The sequence below is a fragment of the Rhea pennata genome, chromosome Z (genome assembly GCF_028389875.1).
Source record: "Rhea pennata isolate bPtePen1 chromosome Z, bPtePen1.pri, whole genome shotgun sequence".
NCBI lineage: Eukaryota > Metazoa > Chordata > Aves > Rheiformes > Rheidae > Rhea > Rhea pennata.
Window position 1 is genome coordinate 42,679,552 of NC_084702.1, and position 21,714 is coordinate 42,701,265.

General features: G+C 36.1%; 1 protein-coding gene across 1 annotated transcript in view; it reads right to left on the bottom strand.

Moving 5' to 3' along the window:
- The window catches only part of MAN2A1 (mannosidase alpha class 2A member 1), a 126,826-nt gene that overhangs the window by 18,551 nt on the left and 86,561 nt on the right, over positions 1 to 21,714 (bottom strand). The window contains exons 14-19 of the mRNA XM_062600171.1: positions 21,189 to 21,425; positions 20,952 to 21,074; positions 13,332 to 13,446; positions 10,198 to 10,331; positions 9,022 to 9,163; positions 4,560 to 4,693 (exon numbers count right to left, since the gene is read on the bottom strand). Coding sequence (XP_062456155.1) covers positions 4,560 to 4,693; positions 9,022 to 9,163; positions 10,198 to 10,331; positions 13,332 to 13,446; positions 20,952 to 21,074; positions 21,189 to 21,425 — 885 coding nt within the window. The remainder of the gene's footprint in view (positions 1 to 4,559; positions 4,694 to 9,021; positions 9,164 to 10,197; positions 10,332 to 13,331; positions 13,447 to 20,951; positions 21,075 to 21,188; positions 21,426 to 21,714) is intronic.

Genomic DNA, 21,714 nt, shown 5'->3' on the forward strand with positions numbered 1-21,714 from the left:
TTTTTAAGAAAAGTTGCAAAGAACTGTCACAAACCTGAATCTCTCTTCCAATGAAATACAAACAATAGGTGTATGTTTCTTCCTAAATTTATGTGGCAAGGCCCTATAGATGATGCATTTTGTCTGGGGGCAGGGGAGGAAGGATATGAATTTCTTATTCTGTAGTCAGCAAAAAACAACTGTCAAAATTTTAAAGTTCAAGATTTTGTATACATGTGAAGATTTTGCTATGGTAGTCGTAACTAAAATCTGACCATTATACTGGAGGCTGTCACACACGGACCTGAAAATGCTTCTCACTGGAAGTGGTTAAGAGAGTGACAGGTTTCTGCTTCTTTGAGACATCAGGTTAATTAGCAGTTGATTGTTACTCTACCTTAGCAAGCATACATTACTACTACCTGGAACATACATATACATTATAAAAATGCACACCACAGGTGGCAAACGCAATTCAATCATCAGACAGAAATGGCTATTTCATCAAGCATGTAGTTTCAGAGAAAATGGTTACTGACATATTTAGTAAGAAAAAAAGAATACTCTTAATGCAGTGAAAGAAAAGTTGTATTAGCTGTATTAGTTGTATTGTCACATGTTTGTGATTTTATCTGCCTGTATCATCTTTTCTCTAAACATCCTCCCCCAAAGCACAGAAGCTAGTGACTACCGGTTCTTTGCTTGAGACTGACCCATAAATTCTGTTATATGAATTAAGCAAGTCAAGACAAAGTATGAAATAGAAACCTGAGGAAGAGAGTGGGTGTGTGGAATTGCATCATTTTCTCCAGCTTTATCATTGGTGAAAAACACATTACCACTTCTTACAAATCCTATGTTATTCATACTCTTAGATCATTATTGTTGCAACACTAATACACCACATTTCAAGGTCCAGGAAGTAAAAAAATGCATCACTGCTCATCTTTAACAAGGTTTATCATAAACCTTATTAAAGATTCCATATTTTCAAAAATATAGGCATGCTCACTATTCTGACAAGCAAGCACTGATAATTGCACTCAGTTTCATTTTCAGCTGAACAATAATCCCTTTGACTAAAAAAGGAAAAAACAATAGAGTTTTTGCTCACCAACTTGAGGAAAAAAAAGGAATGGATACTAGGAGAGAAATCAAAAGGATATGCAGAGCAAATCAATGCTTGCAAGGACAAAGATGAACATATAATCACAATTACTTGCATCTAATAGTAGGAGAAAAAGATGTAGACAGAAATAGTATCTAAACATAGTAAAAATATCAACAGAAGTCTGAGGAATATGAATGATAAGGAATCAGATTAGCAAAATCTAACATGAAATAAGATTTGCTCAGCTCTTATTATATATAGCTCATTTTAAAAAATATATATATTAAGGAACAATACTATCAGTGAATTCACCTTTTGTAGTATTCACAGTTTCAGGGACAAAAAATCCACAAAGTAAATCAATCTGAAGTGGTAAGCACAGAGGTGAAATCAGCGTGAATTCTTATTATTGGCCAGCTGCTGCTAAAATTGAAAAGCTAAACAGGAAACATGAGGATTAAGGACTTAGTAGAACGTAGGTTACCTGAATATGCTAGTGATTATTACAAAGTCTGCCTTCACACTGGATGGGTCAATCATATGCCTAAACACACGCATGTTGCTTAACTCTGTCATTGAAATGTACTATTCAGGGCAGAGGTGGGGAGAAGGGAAAAGAAAAAAAGGCATTGCAGAGACGTAAGAAAATTTTGATCGATATTGCCATAACCAAAAAACCCACAGGAATTACTCCAAAGTGATGCATGCTTATTTTAATTCATCCTTAAAGAATTGAACATCCTAGACTTCACAGTCTCATCTTTTATGAGAAACTTTCCAAAGGAGCACAAAAATCCTGTTCTCCAGAAAAGTTTGAGAAGAGACAGAATAAAATATTTTGAGAGGCACTGCAGAAAAAGCTTGTGCTGGCAAAGATGCAGCCAAAGCAATCAAAAGCCTCTCCTGTTATTTCTGTGGCTCCTTAAGTCAATTATAAAATAGGTCTTTACAATAAAATTAAGGTCACTGTATGAATCACACTCTGCAGCCCATTATAGAATAAACTGCATATAATTTCTTCACAGTTCTTCTGACAGGGATATTATAAAACTATTATAACAACTACATTCTGAGTAACAATGCAATAATATATATATATATATATATTTAAATTTAACAAACAGAATAAGCAAGTACTACGCTTCCTTATTTTAATACATCTCAAATAATTACACGGATCAGGAAATGTTACTGATATTCAGACAGACATATTTTGAAAAACAGAGTGCTGGAACAGTCTGAGAATTTAGCAAAGTGGAATTCCCAATGTAGTACCAGAAAGATAACATATCTTTACTCAACACACCTGAAGTGCTTCACCCTTGCGCGATGTGCACACTATGCTAGAGAGCAAAGCAGTTGGGCTAACCTTTTTGCATCTACTCCTCCTCATCACTTATCCACCTTCTTTTCTAGTCCCTGCAAGAGTGTACAAGTACTCATTGCCCTTACTGGGTGACTCTGCAGGCATTTAAAACCCTTACAAGCTCAGCAGGAAGGGTTGGGCGCAGGAGAGTAGATGCTGGAACATAGGTATCCCAAAAAACCTCAAAGACCTATGACAGACAATCAAAACATAAAAACTCCCACAAAAATAACCAAAATACTCCACAAATTAAAAAATGCAGGAGAAGCAGCTTTTAAATAAGAAAAGGCAGCTACAGTGATGTCTGAATGAGATCTCCAAACAATCTGATAAATATATATGAAAAACATTCTACTAACCAGAAAATCCCCAAAGCAGCTGCTAAGTCTGCCTTTGTTCTAATATAGAGGTAGCCTCAAATTACTTTCCACATCACTGCTTTGGTTTTCTAAACGAAACTTTTTGTCAGCCCCGCTTACTAAGCACTGTTTCAGTTTGCAGAGCAATTGCACGTGTGTATGGACAAGTTTTCTTTTGGAAGAAATTAACCAGAAGCTCCCCTGCAGGTACACACCAATTATGTTCTAAACTTTCGTGTCTCCATTAGGGTATCAATCAACATTGATCCTTTGGAGAGTTTTAAGTAGATTCTGACATAAAAACAGACCTGCTTTGAGCAGAGATTGGACTAGGAGGAATAGGACCTCAAGTGGTCCCTTCCAGTCTAAATTTTCTTGATTTGCTGGAAAACATCCACACAGCACACAGTGTAGATGCAAGCACCATAGTGCTAACTGGTTTGATCTGCTCCTGTTGCTCCAAATTACTTTCTAATGCAAACACAGTCTTCCATAGCCAATAGTTTAATTTGGCAGCTCAGTACGCTAATTTAATACAACACAAATGATCCTTAGTACTAAAAAGAGTTTGTCATGGCAACACAGATCTCTCTGCAGGTCTGTTCTTGCCAGGGTAGATTAACCTGTGCAATGGTCACAGCTGTCATAGCTACACTGCTTCCAGGATTAAAGCTAGCTTGTTTCAAGTTGGTTCAGATATTTCCACACCATGCTGACAACTGCAGTTAACATATTGCTGATGCTATGCGAGATGAGAAACAAGAAAATCATGATGACATGTACAACTTTAAAAAAAAACTGTCAATCATTAAATAGTGGAAATTAGCTTTAAGCTTGATATCATCCTCTCACCAGTGGTTAATGATATTCATTACAAAACAGAATTAATTCCCATTTATCTGCATATTCATTAGTAGCTTAGTATACAACCTCTTATCTTTAGCTGTGTGATGATTTTAAAATCTATTCACTACTGTCATCATGACTCTACTGCCTCTGTATGAAGATGAACTCCTCCTTTTGCCCTTCTCAACAAAGATAGCAGTAAAGAGGAAAAATGCAAAGAATAGAGGGAAGATGGAGAGTTATTCAAAAGATAAAAAATAAAAAGAATCAAGATAAACTGTGCAAAAATCCTCCTTACAGTAAAATAATCTCAATCTTCCCTGATAATGAAATGAAAATGTTTATATGTTTGGTATCTAAATACTTCCAGTGATATCTTATTTCCTAAGGAAAAAATCTTATAGGATCATGTTGTTTTCATGTTCTCTCTATTCATCTTAAATAATTTTTCAACCTTTGCCCAGTTTCAGTCAACTTTGATTGACAAGATTATTTCTCACTAGTCATCAATTTCTTAAAAGTTACAAGAAAAAAAAAGTTAAAGAGACTTCCAAAATAGTACTCCAGTAATGTGATGCAATGCGAGTTTAAGTTACTTGTTTTGTTTGACCTGCTAGTGATGCAGGGAGCATACACATTATCTTCAAAACATACATAACGCACACCACCAGGTGATAAATATGTGAAGGAGACAAGGTGAAGAAAGGAGAGACTGTAGGTATTTGCGTGAGATACAGGGGAAGAGGAAGTTGTTACGGTGAGATAATGCAAGAGATCTGACAAAACTCCATGGGAAGCTACTGCTCATGGAATACCTTCTTTACCAAGTTCACTGCTGCTGCAAAAGAAAAACATCATATAATTAATTATCCATAAAAGTCTAGACAATCATTCTTACCAAATCTGTTCCGTGTCTTCTTTCCAGAAGAAGTCGGAAGACATTAGCTGTAATCTTGTTATCTTGAACACCTTGTCCAAGGCCACGGTTGTCATCCTGCATAAGTCGACGATCCATGATTACTTCCAACTGACCTGAAAAAGCAATAAAGCAATACAAGGATTATACTGATAATAGGAAAATGCTAAGCTTTATTAAATATCAAACAATGTCTTCTCCTAAAATAGTGATTGTAAAGGATGCAAATTGTTCTCTTACAGACAAAAGAGTAATAATGAATCTGTATTGTTAGGTCAGATTAAGAAAATAGTTAAAGCCTTTGCATTTTGGTTGTTTATAACCTCCCAAAATTTTTACATATCCTTCATCAAATTTTGTACTTGCAAAATTTTAAGATAAGAATCTAGAAATTCAAATTTAGCATTAAAAGTTATTACTGATGATAACTATTATTTATAACAGTGATACTCAGTCTTTAAAGTTGAGAAGCACCCTGAATAGCTGCATCTGTACTGAAGAGACTTTCCGTAAGGAACTGTCTTTATCCTACGCTACATGTAAGTGCGCCTTCAAAACATTCTTTTCCACGTAATTTTAAGCTGACACAAGAAGGAATAGTAAATAGGCAGTATGAAGAATAAATACTAACAATCACTCCTCCTGTGAGGGTATCTTCTTTTGTGGGAGAAAAGAACTTTGCACGAACTATTGAGTAAGAAGTTCTTAGTTCAGAATATATTGCAGCATGGAGAATAAACCACTATGAAGTGAGCTAGTACAGAATCAGTTGGAAATTTTAAGATGGAGAAGTCCAGCATCTAGCATTAAAAAACAATTATACATCAAATTCTGCAAATGGGGAGAGGGACAGGAAAGAAGGAATAAAGCTGTTGCATACATGTTTTACAGTTCTTGATCAAGTATCTTAGAGGCTGATATTGAAGATTCTAATGACATACAGTGAGAAATCCTTCCCCATACTGCTGAGATTACCTGACAGCATGAAGGCTAACCAGCTACTGATAGGGAGAACCTATCTCAAGTCAAGAATGACAGGTAAGAAATAATCACCTGTCCTGATAAACCTTAGATAGTCAGTTATGCCTTGAAACACAGATCAATCTGCTACCAAAGGCACCTGCCTAAGCTGTGATGCTTTTGACTTTTCTACCAGGATTCTTATGAGATACTGAAGGATCATCACTAGGAGGGTTGAGAAGAGTGTAGTTTCCAACAGCCTCAGAAATTTCAGCTTCATTTTGGTTCTTTATTAAGCAGTTCAATGTGTCCTCAAGACAAGTGTGGCAAACTCAACATTTCATAAGATGTTACCTAAAGATAATGAGTCAGATTAAACATTTATTCTGCACCCAGTAAGAAAAAGAGGGGAGAAGGTATTAATGTTGTCAACTACCTCCTGAGCCTCGAGTGGCACAACAGCATTTCCAAAGAGCGACATAGTAAAAAAAAAAAATAATAAAAGTAATAATAATGCCATTAAGAGATATAGTATACATCTTATTATCTGTGATGTAACTGGGGTAGGGAAAAAAACATCTAAATGTTTCTAAAAAACATCTAATGCCCCTGTCCGGACTGAAACAGTGCTCACAGAAAGTCAGTTTCTCCACAACAGTTAACTGCAATATTTCTGACAACATCAGCCATACTTCCCTGACTCAGAAAGTAGCCTCTCTGTGGACTTAGCTGTTATGTCATTCTGCAATGCAGGGACTGGAATTTTTAAAGAGCACACACAGATACTATTACAAGGTAACTGAGCCTCTGCACCTTAATCAATCTCCACTACCTAGTTAACTAGAATCTGTAAAAGTCAGGCCCATCAAGTTCATTAACAAGATCAGACCAAAGGGAGTTTGATTTCCTGTAACAGTAAACAGGAGAATGTGTGTTTTAAGTATTATTATTGGGTCATCTTAGAACAAAAGGTAGCTATTTTCCAGTAAAGCATAAGTTTATATGCTAGAGTTAATTGAGTCTGCAACTTAATATGCCTCTACCTTCTACAGCAGCAGTGAAGATGCAAGAAAGCCACACTGAGTAACTACGTGTGGATGTATTTATCTCTAGTATGATTGACAGAGAGCTCTTTCCTGAAACACACATGGCAGTGTACATACACTGACCGAAATAAAGAATAGGCTGGTGTGGCAAATCAATTACTTCATAACTCAGTGTAGTTATCAGGTTACAGGATGCAGTGAATGCCGGTATTCTGCATTCCCTTTATTGCTGCTCACAGCCCTTTGACAAAGGGTCATAAGAGCTATACGATATGCACTCTATGACAAAATACGTCAAGTCAGTCTAAAAAATACATATCCTGGGGATATTCAGAGATATCATTGCTGCTCCATGACAAAAAGGATATAGATACCTAAAAGGTACACTCCTTTTAGTACACAGGCAGATTAACCCATCCAAGCATAGAACAGCTTTCCAAGGCAGGTCTATAGCTCAACAGAAATGGCAGTGTATGATACAAATAAACACTGTTCAAGGTCTTCCCCCGACACACACACCCCTTCCTCCCTGTAAAGAGCTGTATTGAAATCCTTGGAACAACTCAAAGTTGATCCTCTCAAAAAGACAGGGTTGTTATAGGACAGAATTTGATGATGGATGGATAAACAAGTAATTCCCAACTATAATACTATTTTAAGTTACTGAAGCTTTTAGGTTTCATTTTCTGCATGGGAAAAAAATGGCATTTTCTTATATCAGAATACTTTAGCATAGGTTAGGCTTTGGCTCATGAAATTTATATTTTTATGATCATAAAATCCTATTTTTTAAATAATATGCAAGAACAACAGTACAGTCCCTTTGCTTGATCATGCAAATACTCCTGAAGTTCTCTTACTTGGCTGGCACAAGTCACAGTGATGGAAGTTTTAAGACATTAGTAGCTAAAAATCTGCTTTTCTCAGGGCTATCAGGTAGCAGTTTGGTAAGTAAAGAGAATAACATTTGTATGTAGTGCAGGTGTAGCTACCACATCTGGGGTCAACGATGTGTTGAAGAATGGTGAAGCTTATTCTCACTTGAGTTGTTAGATACAAATTAAATTGTCTCAGGAGCTCTACCAACACCTGAAAAGTTGTCAGGTACTACAAGAAAGTCCAAGACTGCTATCATGAGTTCTTATGAATTGATTATGGGATTTATATTACATTATTTTGAGCTTCAGACAATCAAGACAGCTCAGAATACATCTCAGAGCACTCAAAGCATTTACATGGTATATTTCCCTTCTCCTTCAATGATTCGAGCAGGCAAACTACTACTACTTTCTCATTGATAAAGGCCAAGGTCTTTATGAGGATCATCAGTATCATGCTAAGGTCAAACAGTAGGTCTCAGAACAAGAAATGGTCATGCGTCACAGGAAAACAGATGGGCTTCTGATGTGAAATGCGGAATTTCACAGGGGAAACAGGTATGAAGCTTCCTTCCCTCCCTGAAGAGGCAGAATTACTACAGAGAATTTAAATTTTTGAATAAAAATTTAGCATTCTGAAATTCAGGGGCAGTTTTCCAACTGTCTTAATTCCTTCCTCTTAATTAGCTGCTTTTCAAACCAATATAATTTTAAATTCACGACTTCTTACAACAAGGACTCACACAACTTAAATTATGCATTACATGCTTTATTTTGTCTGTCACTTGCTAACATCATTTGATGTCTCCTTGCTCTGGTAGTGGAACAGACAGTGAACAACTGACCTCTAGTTCACTCTCTCTAAGCCATTCTGAGAAATATCCTTCTCTGCTACAAGGGACTGAGCTGAGTCCCTTTTGGCATTCTTGCTATCAACTAGATTTTTCTTGTCAACATATTCGTCAACTCTTTCAAAGAACTCCGTTGATTTTGTGAGGTATGATTCCAGTTCAGTCTCTTACCTAGGGTCATATTTATCCTCTAATCCATTAATTCTGCTCTTTAAAATAGCTGCTACTAGTTTGCTTGATAGGGATAGTAAGCTATGTACTCTGGTAGTTAAGTCCACTCTCTATCTTAATAATAAAACAAATAAAAAATAAAGATAATAAATTTAAAAAACATACACAATCAGCATTACGTTATCCATATTCAGCCGTCCGCTACCAAAGCGGTACCAAAGATAAGTCATTCAGTTCTGCTGTTTCATCTTCCAGTTCCATCAGAATTCTTGGCTGCATACTACCTGGTTATTATTTGCTTTGTCTTCTTCAGAACCTCTTCCCAAGCAATTTGGTGATTTGAGACAAATCTCTCAATGAAGATTAAGGGATCTTGTGTATGAACAAATGCAACCTCCTCCCTATTCTAAAACTTGTCAGAGGTGGAGAACACATTTCTTTTCTTTAAATATCAATTAGTATAGCAATCTGGATGAATTAAATATTTCAGATCATCATGAAGGACAGAACTTTAAAATATTTATCATGTTATACTTACCATTTTTCAAGCTTGCAACACCTAGAGACTGAGCTGAATGAAGTGTTAAACGAAAGCCAGCATCTTGGATATAAGCCATCGTAGTCATAGGATAGATATTTGCTTGAAGGGGCAATTTGCTCATCGTCAGTCTGGGCTGAATCTACATTATGAACATGAACTTCAATAAAATACATTCTTTTTATGCATTTAAATTTCAAAGACCTTTTCAGACATTTATCCCATGTGCTTTAGAAGCAATGATTGACAACTGGCACCAAAGCATTCACTCAGCTGTATTATTTAGCTTTTTGGAGATTTGTGGCTAAAACTACCACTTTGGAAATAACTTCAATGTGCTTCTAGATCAAAGAACATTTTTAAAAAACTGAAAGATTCATCAAGGGAACCTGCAAAAAAAAGAATAATTACAGTTGTAGAATGAGAGAATTTTTTCTCCTCCAGAGAGCAAGCTGTGAATATATTCAAGGTAGCAGGAAACGAATTCCTTAGTTTATAATGGGAACTTTAAATTAACATGCTGGTGGAATTCTTGAACAATACATGACAAATGAATAATAGTATTAAAATTATTTTCATGTTTAAATACTTGCTTTGTTGTCCTTAGCAAAACAAAGTACTACGCAAAGAAAAATAGCAAAAATGTAATCTCTTACATTTAAAACAATACCTGTTGAGTATTTGCAGTATCATTTGTAGCAACAGTAAGGAAAAAATTTATTTTTACTTTCATCCATGCTGTAGATCCAACAAAGTTAAGAAAAATAGTTGTAACTCTATTTCATCATATGCATTAAATAGAGTAATTTATTACACTCCAAAAAATTAACTCATTTTCTTACTTCTATCAGAGCAGCAAGTAAATGTCTAAGTTGTTAGTTGTTCAATATTATAAATGACTGGAGTTAGATAACTCAAAGGGCTCAAACCAAACAGACAAGACAAGGGGAAAAAAGGCATGCAGGTATACAAGCAACTGCATGATGGCTTGTGATAGCTTGCTGTACTGCAATTCTTGTGGTAAAAGGAATAGAGAGGAATGTATAACAAACTTTGCAGATCTCTTGTAAGATGAAGAAGAAAAAATACAAATTCCTTACAATTAGATGTATTAAGGCATTTGAAAACTGAGATCCTAGGCTATTATGATTAATAGACCTGATAATTAGTAAGTACCTGATATCCATTAAGATCAGTATAGAATCTATTTTGGCTGTTTATGTCAGATGAAATTCTCATTGCAAGCTCACGATTATATTCTCCTCTAATATCCACAATATTGGAAACCTCGAGAGACTGGCCTTCCAAACCTATAGAAAAAGAAGCATTTAAGAAAATCTCTCATTTTCAAAAACCATCATCACATATACTAGAACAATGGCATTCCCAGCATACAGTGATCTAATTTTCCCTTTTTCTGTCTACTCAGATATTTGAAGCTGGTGCAGTTAGGTACTATATAATATAGCAGTGCTTCTAATTCAGTACTCATTGGCCAGTCATTCTGAAACCTTCACTGAAGTAGACCAGAAACAGAATTACAATTCAAAATATTCATGACAAGAAACAATGTGGGTTCCTATAAATCAGTAGAAAACACTATATCACTTTTAACTGCTGTCTTTAGCAACAGCTCATACTCTGGAACAGGCTCTGGTATTCACTGCTCACCTTATGCTGCTGTTCACAGGCAACAGTAAAGTTACCGGCCTCTGACACAGCAACTGTTCTTACTAAGCAGCAGACTGGTGAGCTGTTTTAACTGAAACAGAGAGAACCCGCCTTAAGGACAATGAATTAAGAAACTACACACTCATATGAGCACAACCAGGAAATAAGTCTTTGTTAACAGAGAACAGATGCCCATTTTCATAAAATAAAAATTAAGGGTCTGAAGATGAAGACAGATGGTTCCTTGAGATTTTTCAATAGTGCTTCCTGTTGAAAACTGAGTATCTTTAATAATGTGGCCCTTTCATATATACTGATACATAGCTTGAAATGGAATTAAACTGCCGTTCACTATTATCACCTCTTTCTGTAGTCTAATGGGACTAACAATTGTCAAAAAACATGCCAAATAGAACAAAGAAGTGAAATTTCTCTTTGTAGTAATGAAATTATACTATGTTTGCCTGATAGACTGTAAACATTGGATGGTAGAAGTTGAGTGACTGAGAGGGACTTATCAACTGTCTTAGTCATTTAAAATTTAAAGATAGTTTTAAAACTTTTACCAACAGCTCAATATGTCTTATCACACAAGACCTAAAGACATGCTCATCACAATTCAGGTTTCTAAACACTGGAATCTTACCCACATAGACAGAAGATCTTCATATAAAATTCTGAGATACCTGAACACACAGACAGACAACTTGTTGTTTGTCCTTCTTTCCTCAAGCCACAGAAGTTTGTTTGGTTTTCTAGGATTGTTACTAATCCATTTTTTTCTTCCCCTATATTAAATTACCTCTTTAAATAATTGCTTTTAAAAAGCTAGCAGAGAGAATGGAATAAGGCTGAATGTTTAATTTCTACAAGATTTTTGGTCAAAAACATATCAGTTCTGTAGTATTTACCTTTAATGTAATTCTAACTCATGACGCTATCATGAGAACAGTCACACTTTCCTCCTGATTAAAAATGTTATTAATATAAACTCCTGAAAATCACATTTCCAAACTGCACCTGTACTCTACAAGTGTCTAATACAACCCATGAACTCCCACACCATGCATGCCCTCACTAACATACAAAATAGGTGGTATATTAGGTATTATAAAACAATATATTAATGCAGCTATTTTCATTACAATGATCTGAAACGTATGCAAAAATTTGTAAATTGTGAAAAAACATGTTTTACTTCTGTTTATTCTCTGCATCCAGCTGACACTGTCCAGCTTAAACTTTGGTAGTTAATATACCTGAGGTTAATAGAGGTATTAAAAATTCACTACATCAACAAATTATGCTTTACTACCTTTATTTCTGATGTTGAGCCAATTCTCTATTTTTTAATATACTCATTTTCGTGATAGATTACTTTAACACCTAAATCTTTACAGCAGTCAAATTTTTAAGTATTTGATAGTATTTTTTCATATAAATGTTATAGATGTGTGTACAAATATATATACACACACACGTATAAACACACATGGGTGTGTACATATACACACATATATACATACATATACAGACACATACACACTATTTTCAAATTTAGTTAGCCATTCATTTTGACAGTATGTTGCAATAGCTTTAAGACCACCTTTACTTTCTGAATTCTAAACCACTCTGGATCTTTGAACAAGGGAATGCTAAAAGCGTTTGTCTACTGCTTCAGTTTTCATGCTGCTTTTGCTATGCAAAATGCAGACAGGTTTGTGATTTTACCACCTGAAATCTTGAATGAAAAGGATGTCAAGCTTTGTATTTGTTTCCTTGCCTTTTAAAAATATGAACTCCACTTGCAGCATTACTAGCATGTTACAATGTTAACATTTACCAGTGACTATTGTATCATTAATATATGACCGTTATATCTAAAGGCAACTTATTCAGTATCAGAAGATATCATCTTCTCCAGATCCAATCTGTAAAAAGTGGATCTCTAGGCTCCACTATGTTCTTAGTTACATATTTTCCACTTATTTTAAAGAAGGACAATTAAAACGCATGAGTATATTGAGCAAGGATTCAATCTTTACAATCTTAAAATGGCTAAGGCATTGATTACTCTCAGCTCTTCTCTACTGCATAATTTGAGTTAACACAAAAATGAAGTTATTGATTTTAATGAAACATTGCCTCTGATAAAGATTTTTTTAAAAAAAATTATGCTACTGTCAACAACAGATGTTGATAAAAGCACAGAAAAAGTTAAATTTCACTCAGTGGTCAATTACTTAAAAGAATCATCAAGCCACAGGACTCCCTGCTCCAATAGGCCAACCAAGCAAGAAGTCTGAAGCCGAGAGCAAGAAAAGTAGTGTTTTGCCAAAACCCTAAAAACCCAGTAAAGTTTGGGGAACTCCCTGCGTATAATTTATACTGTAAATATTTCCCAGTGCTGAGAGATTACTCCAACATACGTTAAATTTATATTTGCTCTTAGCTTACTGATTGGCTAAGTGAGGCTCAGAACAGAATCACATTGTCTTTAAACCCTGTAAAGAGTTCAGCCTGAAGTTGTTCTACCAGTTTAGAAGTGCATTTAAACATTGAAAGTACTGGTAAGGTCCACGACTGTAGTGATGGAAAATTAACAGCGAGAATCTACTGTCAGGTTTCACAGTTCTTACCCTGGACTTTATAGAGTCGCATGGTATGAGTCACATGAGGAAAAAAACATACAACTTCTGAGAAAATCCTTCCATGAGCAACTCTTACGGTAGGTGGATCTGTAAAAATATAAGGCTACAAAAAAACCCAGAAAGTCAGAACAAGTATTTTAAAATTCTGCTTAATAATAATCTCAATAAATGAAAGTATTTTAATAAATGTTAAATAGGCATTTTTAATTTTTTATACCTATGTAACACTGTATCTATTCTACTATAACTAAACCTAGCATAAAAATAGGAATTCAAGAATTGTTACTCCTAATCTGAAATTCAACAAGTTTTCTTAAAAACCTCACCTTTTCTTTAGCTAAAATTAGCATAACCATCATTACATATCTCCATTAATCCTCATGAAATACTTGAGATAAGACCTACAGACACATACTGTAATGCATTATTATTGCAAACATCTGAAGTCAGCTTCTGTGAGCAAAATTATACTTGCTAATAGGTAATCAAATACTGTAGTTTCATAATGAGTGACAGATGGTTTAACAGTCTGCTTTGTTTGTTAACAGTTTACTTTATCAGCGGTATATACTGTATGAGGAAAGCTGCCTCTATACTATCTTGTGGATCAGTTTGCATACCCTTTGGAAAGCAAAAGAAAGGGTAAGTTTTCCTCAGCAAAAGTAGCTTCCGTTAGAGAGCCATCTAGAATGCAGGGTAAAGCAGGGAACAGGTAAACCACAAGGAGGGGATCGGCTGCTTACCAGTGCCTCTCAAAGGCCTGTCTAAAGCAAAAAAGCTTATCTACAGTCAAACCTAAGAGATGAAGAAAATGGTTTTCATAGGCATACATGTAGTTGAGTCTCAGCTAAGCAAATTTTGATTTTTTAAAACAGTCAATCCCAAACTGAACTGTACGCACTATGTAGAAGGGTATGGATGAATACAAATATGAAAATGGGTTTAATATTAAGGATATACAAAGCAAAACAAAAACCCACCAGAAAACAAAAAACCCATGCAAATCTACTGTAAGGCAACAGTATTAAATTAAAACTTCATTAAAGAAAAAACAAATACGAACAAAAATACTTGATTTATAGGGATCCAAGGACAAAGTTCTTAGAAGGTGGCTGCCCTTTTTCTGTATACAGCACAGTCATAAGAAGGAGCTTCTTCCTCACTAGCAAAGAACTTGTCCATTCTAGCTCTGAGAGCTAGCCAGGACCAAAGCAGTGAAATGGAGAGATGTTTGATGAGTGAGATGAATGCAAAAGCCTGTGCATCTAATTACAAAAACCAAAATTACTTAGAATACGTTTTTTAAAAAACAAAAACTTAGAAACTGCTGGATGAACGCTGTGTCTCCTCACTTGTTACTATAAAGCATGATAGTGATATTGACAACAACTATCAAAATACGTCATCCCAATACAAGTAGAAAGCCAAAACAGACATATTTAGCAGCTCTCAAATTCCAGGATATTGCTACATAAAATGTGCTTGCACTCCACCATTTCTCAAGCCATGCACGTACGCAAATCAGTTCTCCCAACTCAAGACGAAGACATCTGTACTTACCATTCTGAACTATGGGGAAAGAGAAAGGGAGAGGAAAAGAGGGGAATGAAGCGTCATTTTGCAGAACTAAAGAAATTTTTTTACAATAATTAGATTCCACTAGCACATGCATTGAGAGAAACGGATCAAAACCAAGCTTGCAAGTTTCTCATTCAGACACTGTGGGAGGAAGAAAAGAGTACAAATAAGGAGAGTTACAAAACCACATGCTGGTTTTGGTTTTCATGGTTAGATAAGTTTTGTGATACAAAGAGTAAAGATCTGATGTATGCCAAGTGTCCTCAGGGATGCCCATTGCATCCTGATTGCTGGAGAAACAAGAGAAACAAAGTAATTTTGGTACTGAGAGTACAGGCAATTTTCTTAACTCATATATAGTGCCTAAAATTCATAAAAGTGATTTCTTGATAGTCTTTAGAAACATACTGAATTCAGAACTTGTAAAGTGATAATGACCAGGTTTGCCACACTGAAAATACAAACCACGCTTTTAAGCAGAAGAACATCTCTATGCATTAAACAGGCAATTAGTCTATTACCACTGTAAAAGATCCTTGGTGAGATGGACAGAAAGGCCTCTGAACTCTGGTTCACTGCCTCTGGTCGCAGCCTCTCACAAACTAAAAGTATTTCTCATGCAAAAGTCTGACCAAAATGCAGAAATGGGTTTCTTGCTGCTCAGAAAAAAACACACTTTCCCTTCTAAAAAGGAGGAACAATGACAGAGCTATTTCCAAGACTGACTAGATGAAGCCTTGGTCTGAATGTAGTGTGGACATTGCTTTGAGTAGGAGGTTCCTCAAGACAGTGGATCTTCTCCAGTGTGAAGGAATCTATGATTACTCAGCTCTTGAATTCAGAATAAAAATATTTGGATCTCGTACCCAGTGGTAGTCTCAAGGCTCAATTTCTTAAATAATTAAAATGAATAGTTGCCCCCCTCAGCTCCACCAGAATTGGTTTTATTGTACTTTCAATTCAGTAGCCTTTCATAACAGGTTTCTAGCAAGACTAGAAAGCAGTATTTTAAGAAACTGGATAATAGAACTATGGGTCATAGGCTTCAGAATCTGTTTTTCAGTAGTCACTCACATTTAAGAAAAATAAGACCATCTGTCTTAGAAGTGAGGGGAAAAAAAGTCAAGCTAGAAACGTTAAGGGAGATTTTTGGGAGCAAAATAGTATTCCATAGCTCCCTGGGGTATCTTGAAACACATAACTTTGCACAAATTGGGATGCCGAGGTGCCAAGAGGCAGAGATGATTGGAGAGTTGCCTACACTTAAAGGTTTACAGGCTTGCATAGAAGCTGGCATAGCATATTGCAGGCTGAGGGCACAAAGTATGTCCAATAAGCAGCCTTTCCCCTTGCAGTCAGCTGAAGCACTACTAACCATCTTAGCACGGCCTAGAAATTTTTGGCAGTGCAATACATCGTTGGTGTGGAAGCCAAACAAAAACCCCTATGTCCAAAGGAGAGTATTCCAACAGACTGAATTGCTCTCAAGATATTTGTGATTTAAAAAAAACTCAAGACCCTCTTCAAGATAACTTGCCTCTCAATAGCAGAGTTTGAGATTAGGCTAGGGTTTGGAAAAGATCAAACGCCATGGTCTCCAGAGAGCTGTGTTTTGAGAACTACGTGGCAGAGGAGAGACAGTAGTCACTCTAATACATTTATCTTCAGAAACAAACACGAGGCAGATCTTTAGATGGTAGATGTGATGCCTGAAGGAAATAGAAAGCACCAAGGAAATAAGAGCCACTTCAAAGACAGCAGATTCCTGAGTATTGTGAACACCCTCCAGTAATAGCATCTGCATGCTTGTCTTTTCCTTTTATCAGGAATGCAAAGCTAGAGGAACCACCAAAAGAAAGGAACTTATGCCTGAAGAATGTCTTCTGACTTTCTGAAGCAAAAAATTTGAAGACTGATACAGTGCAATGCCCTAAATGTGTAGTCGCAATCATTCTGGACAACAGAACATCCCAATCTTGCCAATAAAAATGGAGAAAGATACATTTTTTTCTTTTTTGTGGCGGCTTAAAGGCCAAGCAGTCAGATAACTTAGATACATGTCCTTCTCCCATCCAGGAGAGACAATAGGTATGTCTGTTAGATTTAAAAAACAGGGTCTGTCGTGAAAAATATTTCTTAAAGCTAGGAGCAGCAGCTGCAGCTACGCAGGTCAACAAGATCATATTCAGTAAAGGAAGTCCAACCATGGAGACCAAGCATAAACAAGGGCCTAGAGAAAATCACTAGCACAAGATAAGAAATCTCTGTTAATACTACTAATAAATAAGTACCCACAGTAATTAGTACATACATGCATGCTTAGACATTGCCACCTGAAAGGGAACCGCAATTTCTCAGTGTGGGTTTAATGAAAAAAGTTAATTTAGATTCTGAAACATTGTTTTGTAAAGCAAGAGAATGAACCAGTACACTGATCCCATAGACAAGTAGCACCCGACTCTTCGGAAATATCTGCTTTTTCCTACCCCCTACTGATATCTGAATTGTCTTAAATAGATAGAAGAAAACACAAACATTGAACTGTTTTGAAATCTAACCTGCTTATGGACTACTGAAGTCCTTCCCCAGATCTAACAGATTTACAGAGTTGGCCCTCTTTCAGAAAAGCACAGGCGATCCAAACAGGTTTTCCATCATAGTCAGGATGCAATAATTTATATTTGTTGTGAGGTATGATAAGAAGTTCCACATCATCTAGTCAGTTAAGTAGCACTTACAGTTTCCAAACTAAAATACTGGCCAAGTTAACCTTGTGCTTTCCTTCTATTCCAGAAGTAGAAAATGCAAAGACATGGGAGAAGCACAGTCATCTCTCCAGACCTGCAGCACAGAGCCTCTGCTCTGTGTCACCATCCTGAATTTTGCAGTGACATTCCTGTTCTGAAGTTGACACTGAACAACTTCCATACCTCACAGAGATAGCACGGACAGGGTCTGAATTGCATGCCCCAGCTCCCAGAACAGCAGCCCTGTCCTCAATGGGATTGTCTAGCTGCATAACAATGCTGGCCACACTGCTGTAGAGCCCTAAGTGTACCTGATACCACCAGATGGGGTTGGTTCCCTAGGAACATTCACTCGAGATCTATCAGCCACTTTCCTTATTGCTGTGCCTGTTCTCCAAGTTGATGGCTTACTCAGAGGTGACGTTGCTTTAAGGAAGACTGACAGCAATGCAATACATTACTTGATGGAGCCACAAAAAGGCCAGATGTACCCACTGGGTGCCATGGAAAAGCCCTGTTGAACCATGTTTATGTGACTGTATCTGCCTCTATATTTCTTTGGCAATAATAAACAGGCATGACGGAATTCCTTTTCCAAAGCTGACACTATGAAGAGAAGCTGTTGTAAGATGCTACAGGTATAAGCACTGAGTGACTGAGATCCTGCATTTACTGATGCATCACCAAGTATTTGAAAGCAGCCATTGTGGATTTCCTAAAGCAGACAAGCAAGGAAAGTTAGGCCAAAATACCAAGTAAATAGTATATAAACATGCATTTGAGGAAAAAAAAATATCACTAGGATATAAACTGAAAATCTCAAAGTGCTTGTTTAGTCTAAGGCAGTAGACAACACCTTAGACTACTCTTACTTAGGAAAGAGGTGTTTTTTCCAGCTCCTTTGGGGCTCCGGCTTTCGTAAGTAGATTTGTAAGCTGGAAACAGTAACATCGAATGAAAGTTTCAAAGCTTCAAATAATACAAAGGAGACACTGAAAGAGACTTTAGTTTTCTTTGCAAGGCTCTATTCTACTAGGGTCACTAAAGAATAGGACCATTCTTCTGATAACACAACGAATTCTTAGAGCAAATACATATTCTATTCCGCCTTGATTGACCAAAGTTTTCCTTCTGTAGCAGTGACAAAAAGTATTACTGGCTATACTCATAACACCTGACATCCATAACAGTCTAGTGATGACCAAGCTGCACTGTATATATCAAATTTTCTGAATTTTCTATAATCATATAGTTTTAAGTGGTGGTCTGCAAAGCTAACAAGTTATAGCATGAAATTTCCAAAAACTGGTAGAAGACTCTACAAGCAGAAAGGCTACATAAGTACTATAGGAAAACAGATTGTTATATTAGATGAAGAATAATGATTCCTGAGTACTATCGAACTAAAAAGAATCCAAAGACTTTATCAGGTGATAAAATAACTGGGTAACAAAGGCAAAGAAACATACAACCTTATTGACACCAGAGGAATATGGCCTAACACAATTCTTTGCAAGTCTGGCACAGATATGAAGGGCAATGGAGGACAAGGGGGGAAAAAAAAGGAGGAAAAAAAACAAAAGAGGGAAAAGGGGAAACCCCCTACCTGCACTCTATCCTACTGCCATTTCCTGTAAGGATTTAGAAAGTATAGTCAACCCAGCTCACCCTGAGAATACTGAAAAGAAACAGATGGCTCCTTTCCTCCTCCTCCCCTCCCCTCCCCTCCCCTTGAAATCATTAGTTGAAAGTGTTTTTTAAAACTACTACTAGAATTACATTGTTATTCCCAGTGGGACACTAATTCATGCTATTAAAATGCAAGCCAAATGAGCCCTACGGTAAATTAATGAGGCAGAAATTTAAAAGTATTCTGATTTCATTTGTACTGAATAAAGTTAAAAAATTTGAACATACCACCCTTAAATGTTTAATATTAAGGCAAAAAATATACCTGTAATTTCACCATATTGTGTTCATTCTTAAAAGCTCAACATACATCTTTCTTTTAACTATGTTTGTACTTATGTGATACGTTTTTTGTTTAAACAAAAAACATTTCTGTATATAGAAAATTCTCCAGGTTATTTTTATAAAACAAGTAATTCAGTGTAGTGAAAACCATTAGATTTACTGATTTTGCTTTTCTAAGTAGAAGACATAGTATCATCTAAAATAAAACCAATAAAGCTTGAACATGTAGCTGAGGAAAGGTGCTGGGGGTGAGGAAGAGGAGCGGGAAAGACATTGTCCAGGTATTCACAGATCAAATACAATCTTGACATTTAAAAATTAAGAATAAGTGAGCCCTGGTGAACATAACTGATGCAAAAATATTAATTATGAGCTATAGTTCAAAACAGTTTAAAACAATTTAAATTTTCCAACAGACAGATCTCGAAAAGCATGCTTCTAGGAGAGACTTCTAAAAGGAAAGGAAATGCTTCTGTTCACTTCTAGACTTATTTGCACATGTAACTAAGTAACAAAAAGTAGAATGGTGGCACTTACCTCTTTTCCGGAGTAATCATAAAGAACACTGTTTGCCGTATATATATATATATATGCAACTTAAGTTCTCCCAGGAGAAAATGGGCAGAAAAAATACACTACGTACTAGCTGACTTCTTTAAACTGTTTATTATTACATCATCCCCTTTCTGAAATACTAGCTTTTTGGTTCCAAAATGGTTGAACAGATTCTTGTTGGTAATAAAACATAAGAACTGTACTATTTCTGAATTTCCAATCTGAAAACTAATTATTGGGGAGAAACAGCATACTCCTATTACTCTGCTAAAAATACTGACCACACTAGAAAACTAAATCAGAAACAATTGCTTAGTACTCTGTGCGCACATTCATCAACTGGGACCCAACTGGGATCTTAACTACTGTATTAAACAGCATATGGTAAACCCAGCTAGAACTTGAAACACTTTGTTCAAAATAAAGAGCTCCATAAGAAGTTGGAGTGGACTTGTTTTAACAATAGCAAAAAGTCCCATCTCCATGTATTTCTTGCAAGGTTAGCATCTTAAAATCTTTGGTGAACCATTAATATTCTTTACCCACTCGCACTTTCAAATTAATACTGTATTTTTATCCATATCTAGGGTTAAAAAAATATGAAGTTCTGCCAATCATTTCAATAACTAACATCATTATTTTCAGTCACACAGCTATATCGCAGTGTTGGGGAAAACTAGTTCTTCCAAGCTGTATTTGCAGAGTGCTTTACGATATTTCAAGATTAGAAACCCTATGCAAACAGAAGACGTACCTTGGCATCTCCATCAGGCAAGAAGAGATAAGCGCCGCTCTTATCCCGGTTACTTGTAGTTCCATACCATGCAAACTCCACCTTCATTTGATGGTTTTTACCGTCTTCTTTTGTATTTATTTTCTAAGGACAGAGAATCACATTTGAAATGGCTCACTACACTTAGATTTCCATGAACAAGAGCAAAAGTTCCTGAGAAAGTAAAATGGAAGTGTTTCAAAACATAAGGCAACATACCTCCAGTAGTCCAGACATTCCAGAGAACCACAGTTTCATATAGGAGTTCTCTAAAATTATATTATCCACAGAATTCTGCATCTCTTTTATCTTGAAAATCCTGTCTGGCTTCACCTGCATATTATTCCTTCCACTTGTATATATAGTATAACCAGTTAAATCTGTTTCTGAACTCTGAACCTCCAGAAGCTGGTAAACTGCAAGCCCCAAAGGTGGTAGATGTGCCAAGAAAGAGATCTGTCGGGAGTATAGAAGCAGGTTTTTATTATAAAATGGAAAATCAACTTGTTGCACTAGATTCATGCTCAGTGTGACTCCTTTTGCTTCCATGATTATAGAACAGTTAAATTTTTCCCATTTTCCACCAATAAATACAAAATCATAAACATTCCAAAATTAATAGCTGAAGCACATGAATAAAAATTAGCAAATAAATGCTTGCTACTAACTTGATCAGAATCATGATCATGTTACATTAATACAGAAACAGTTTTCAATCTCCTTAAAAAGGAATGTCATCTGCAGT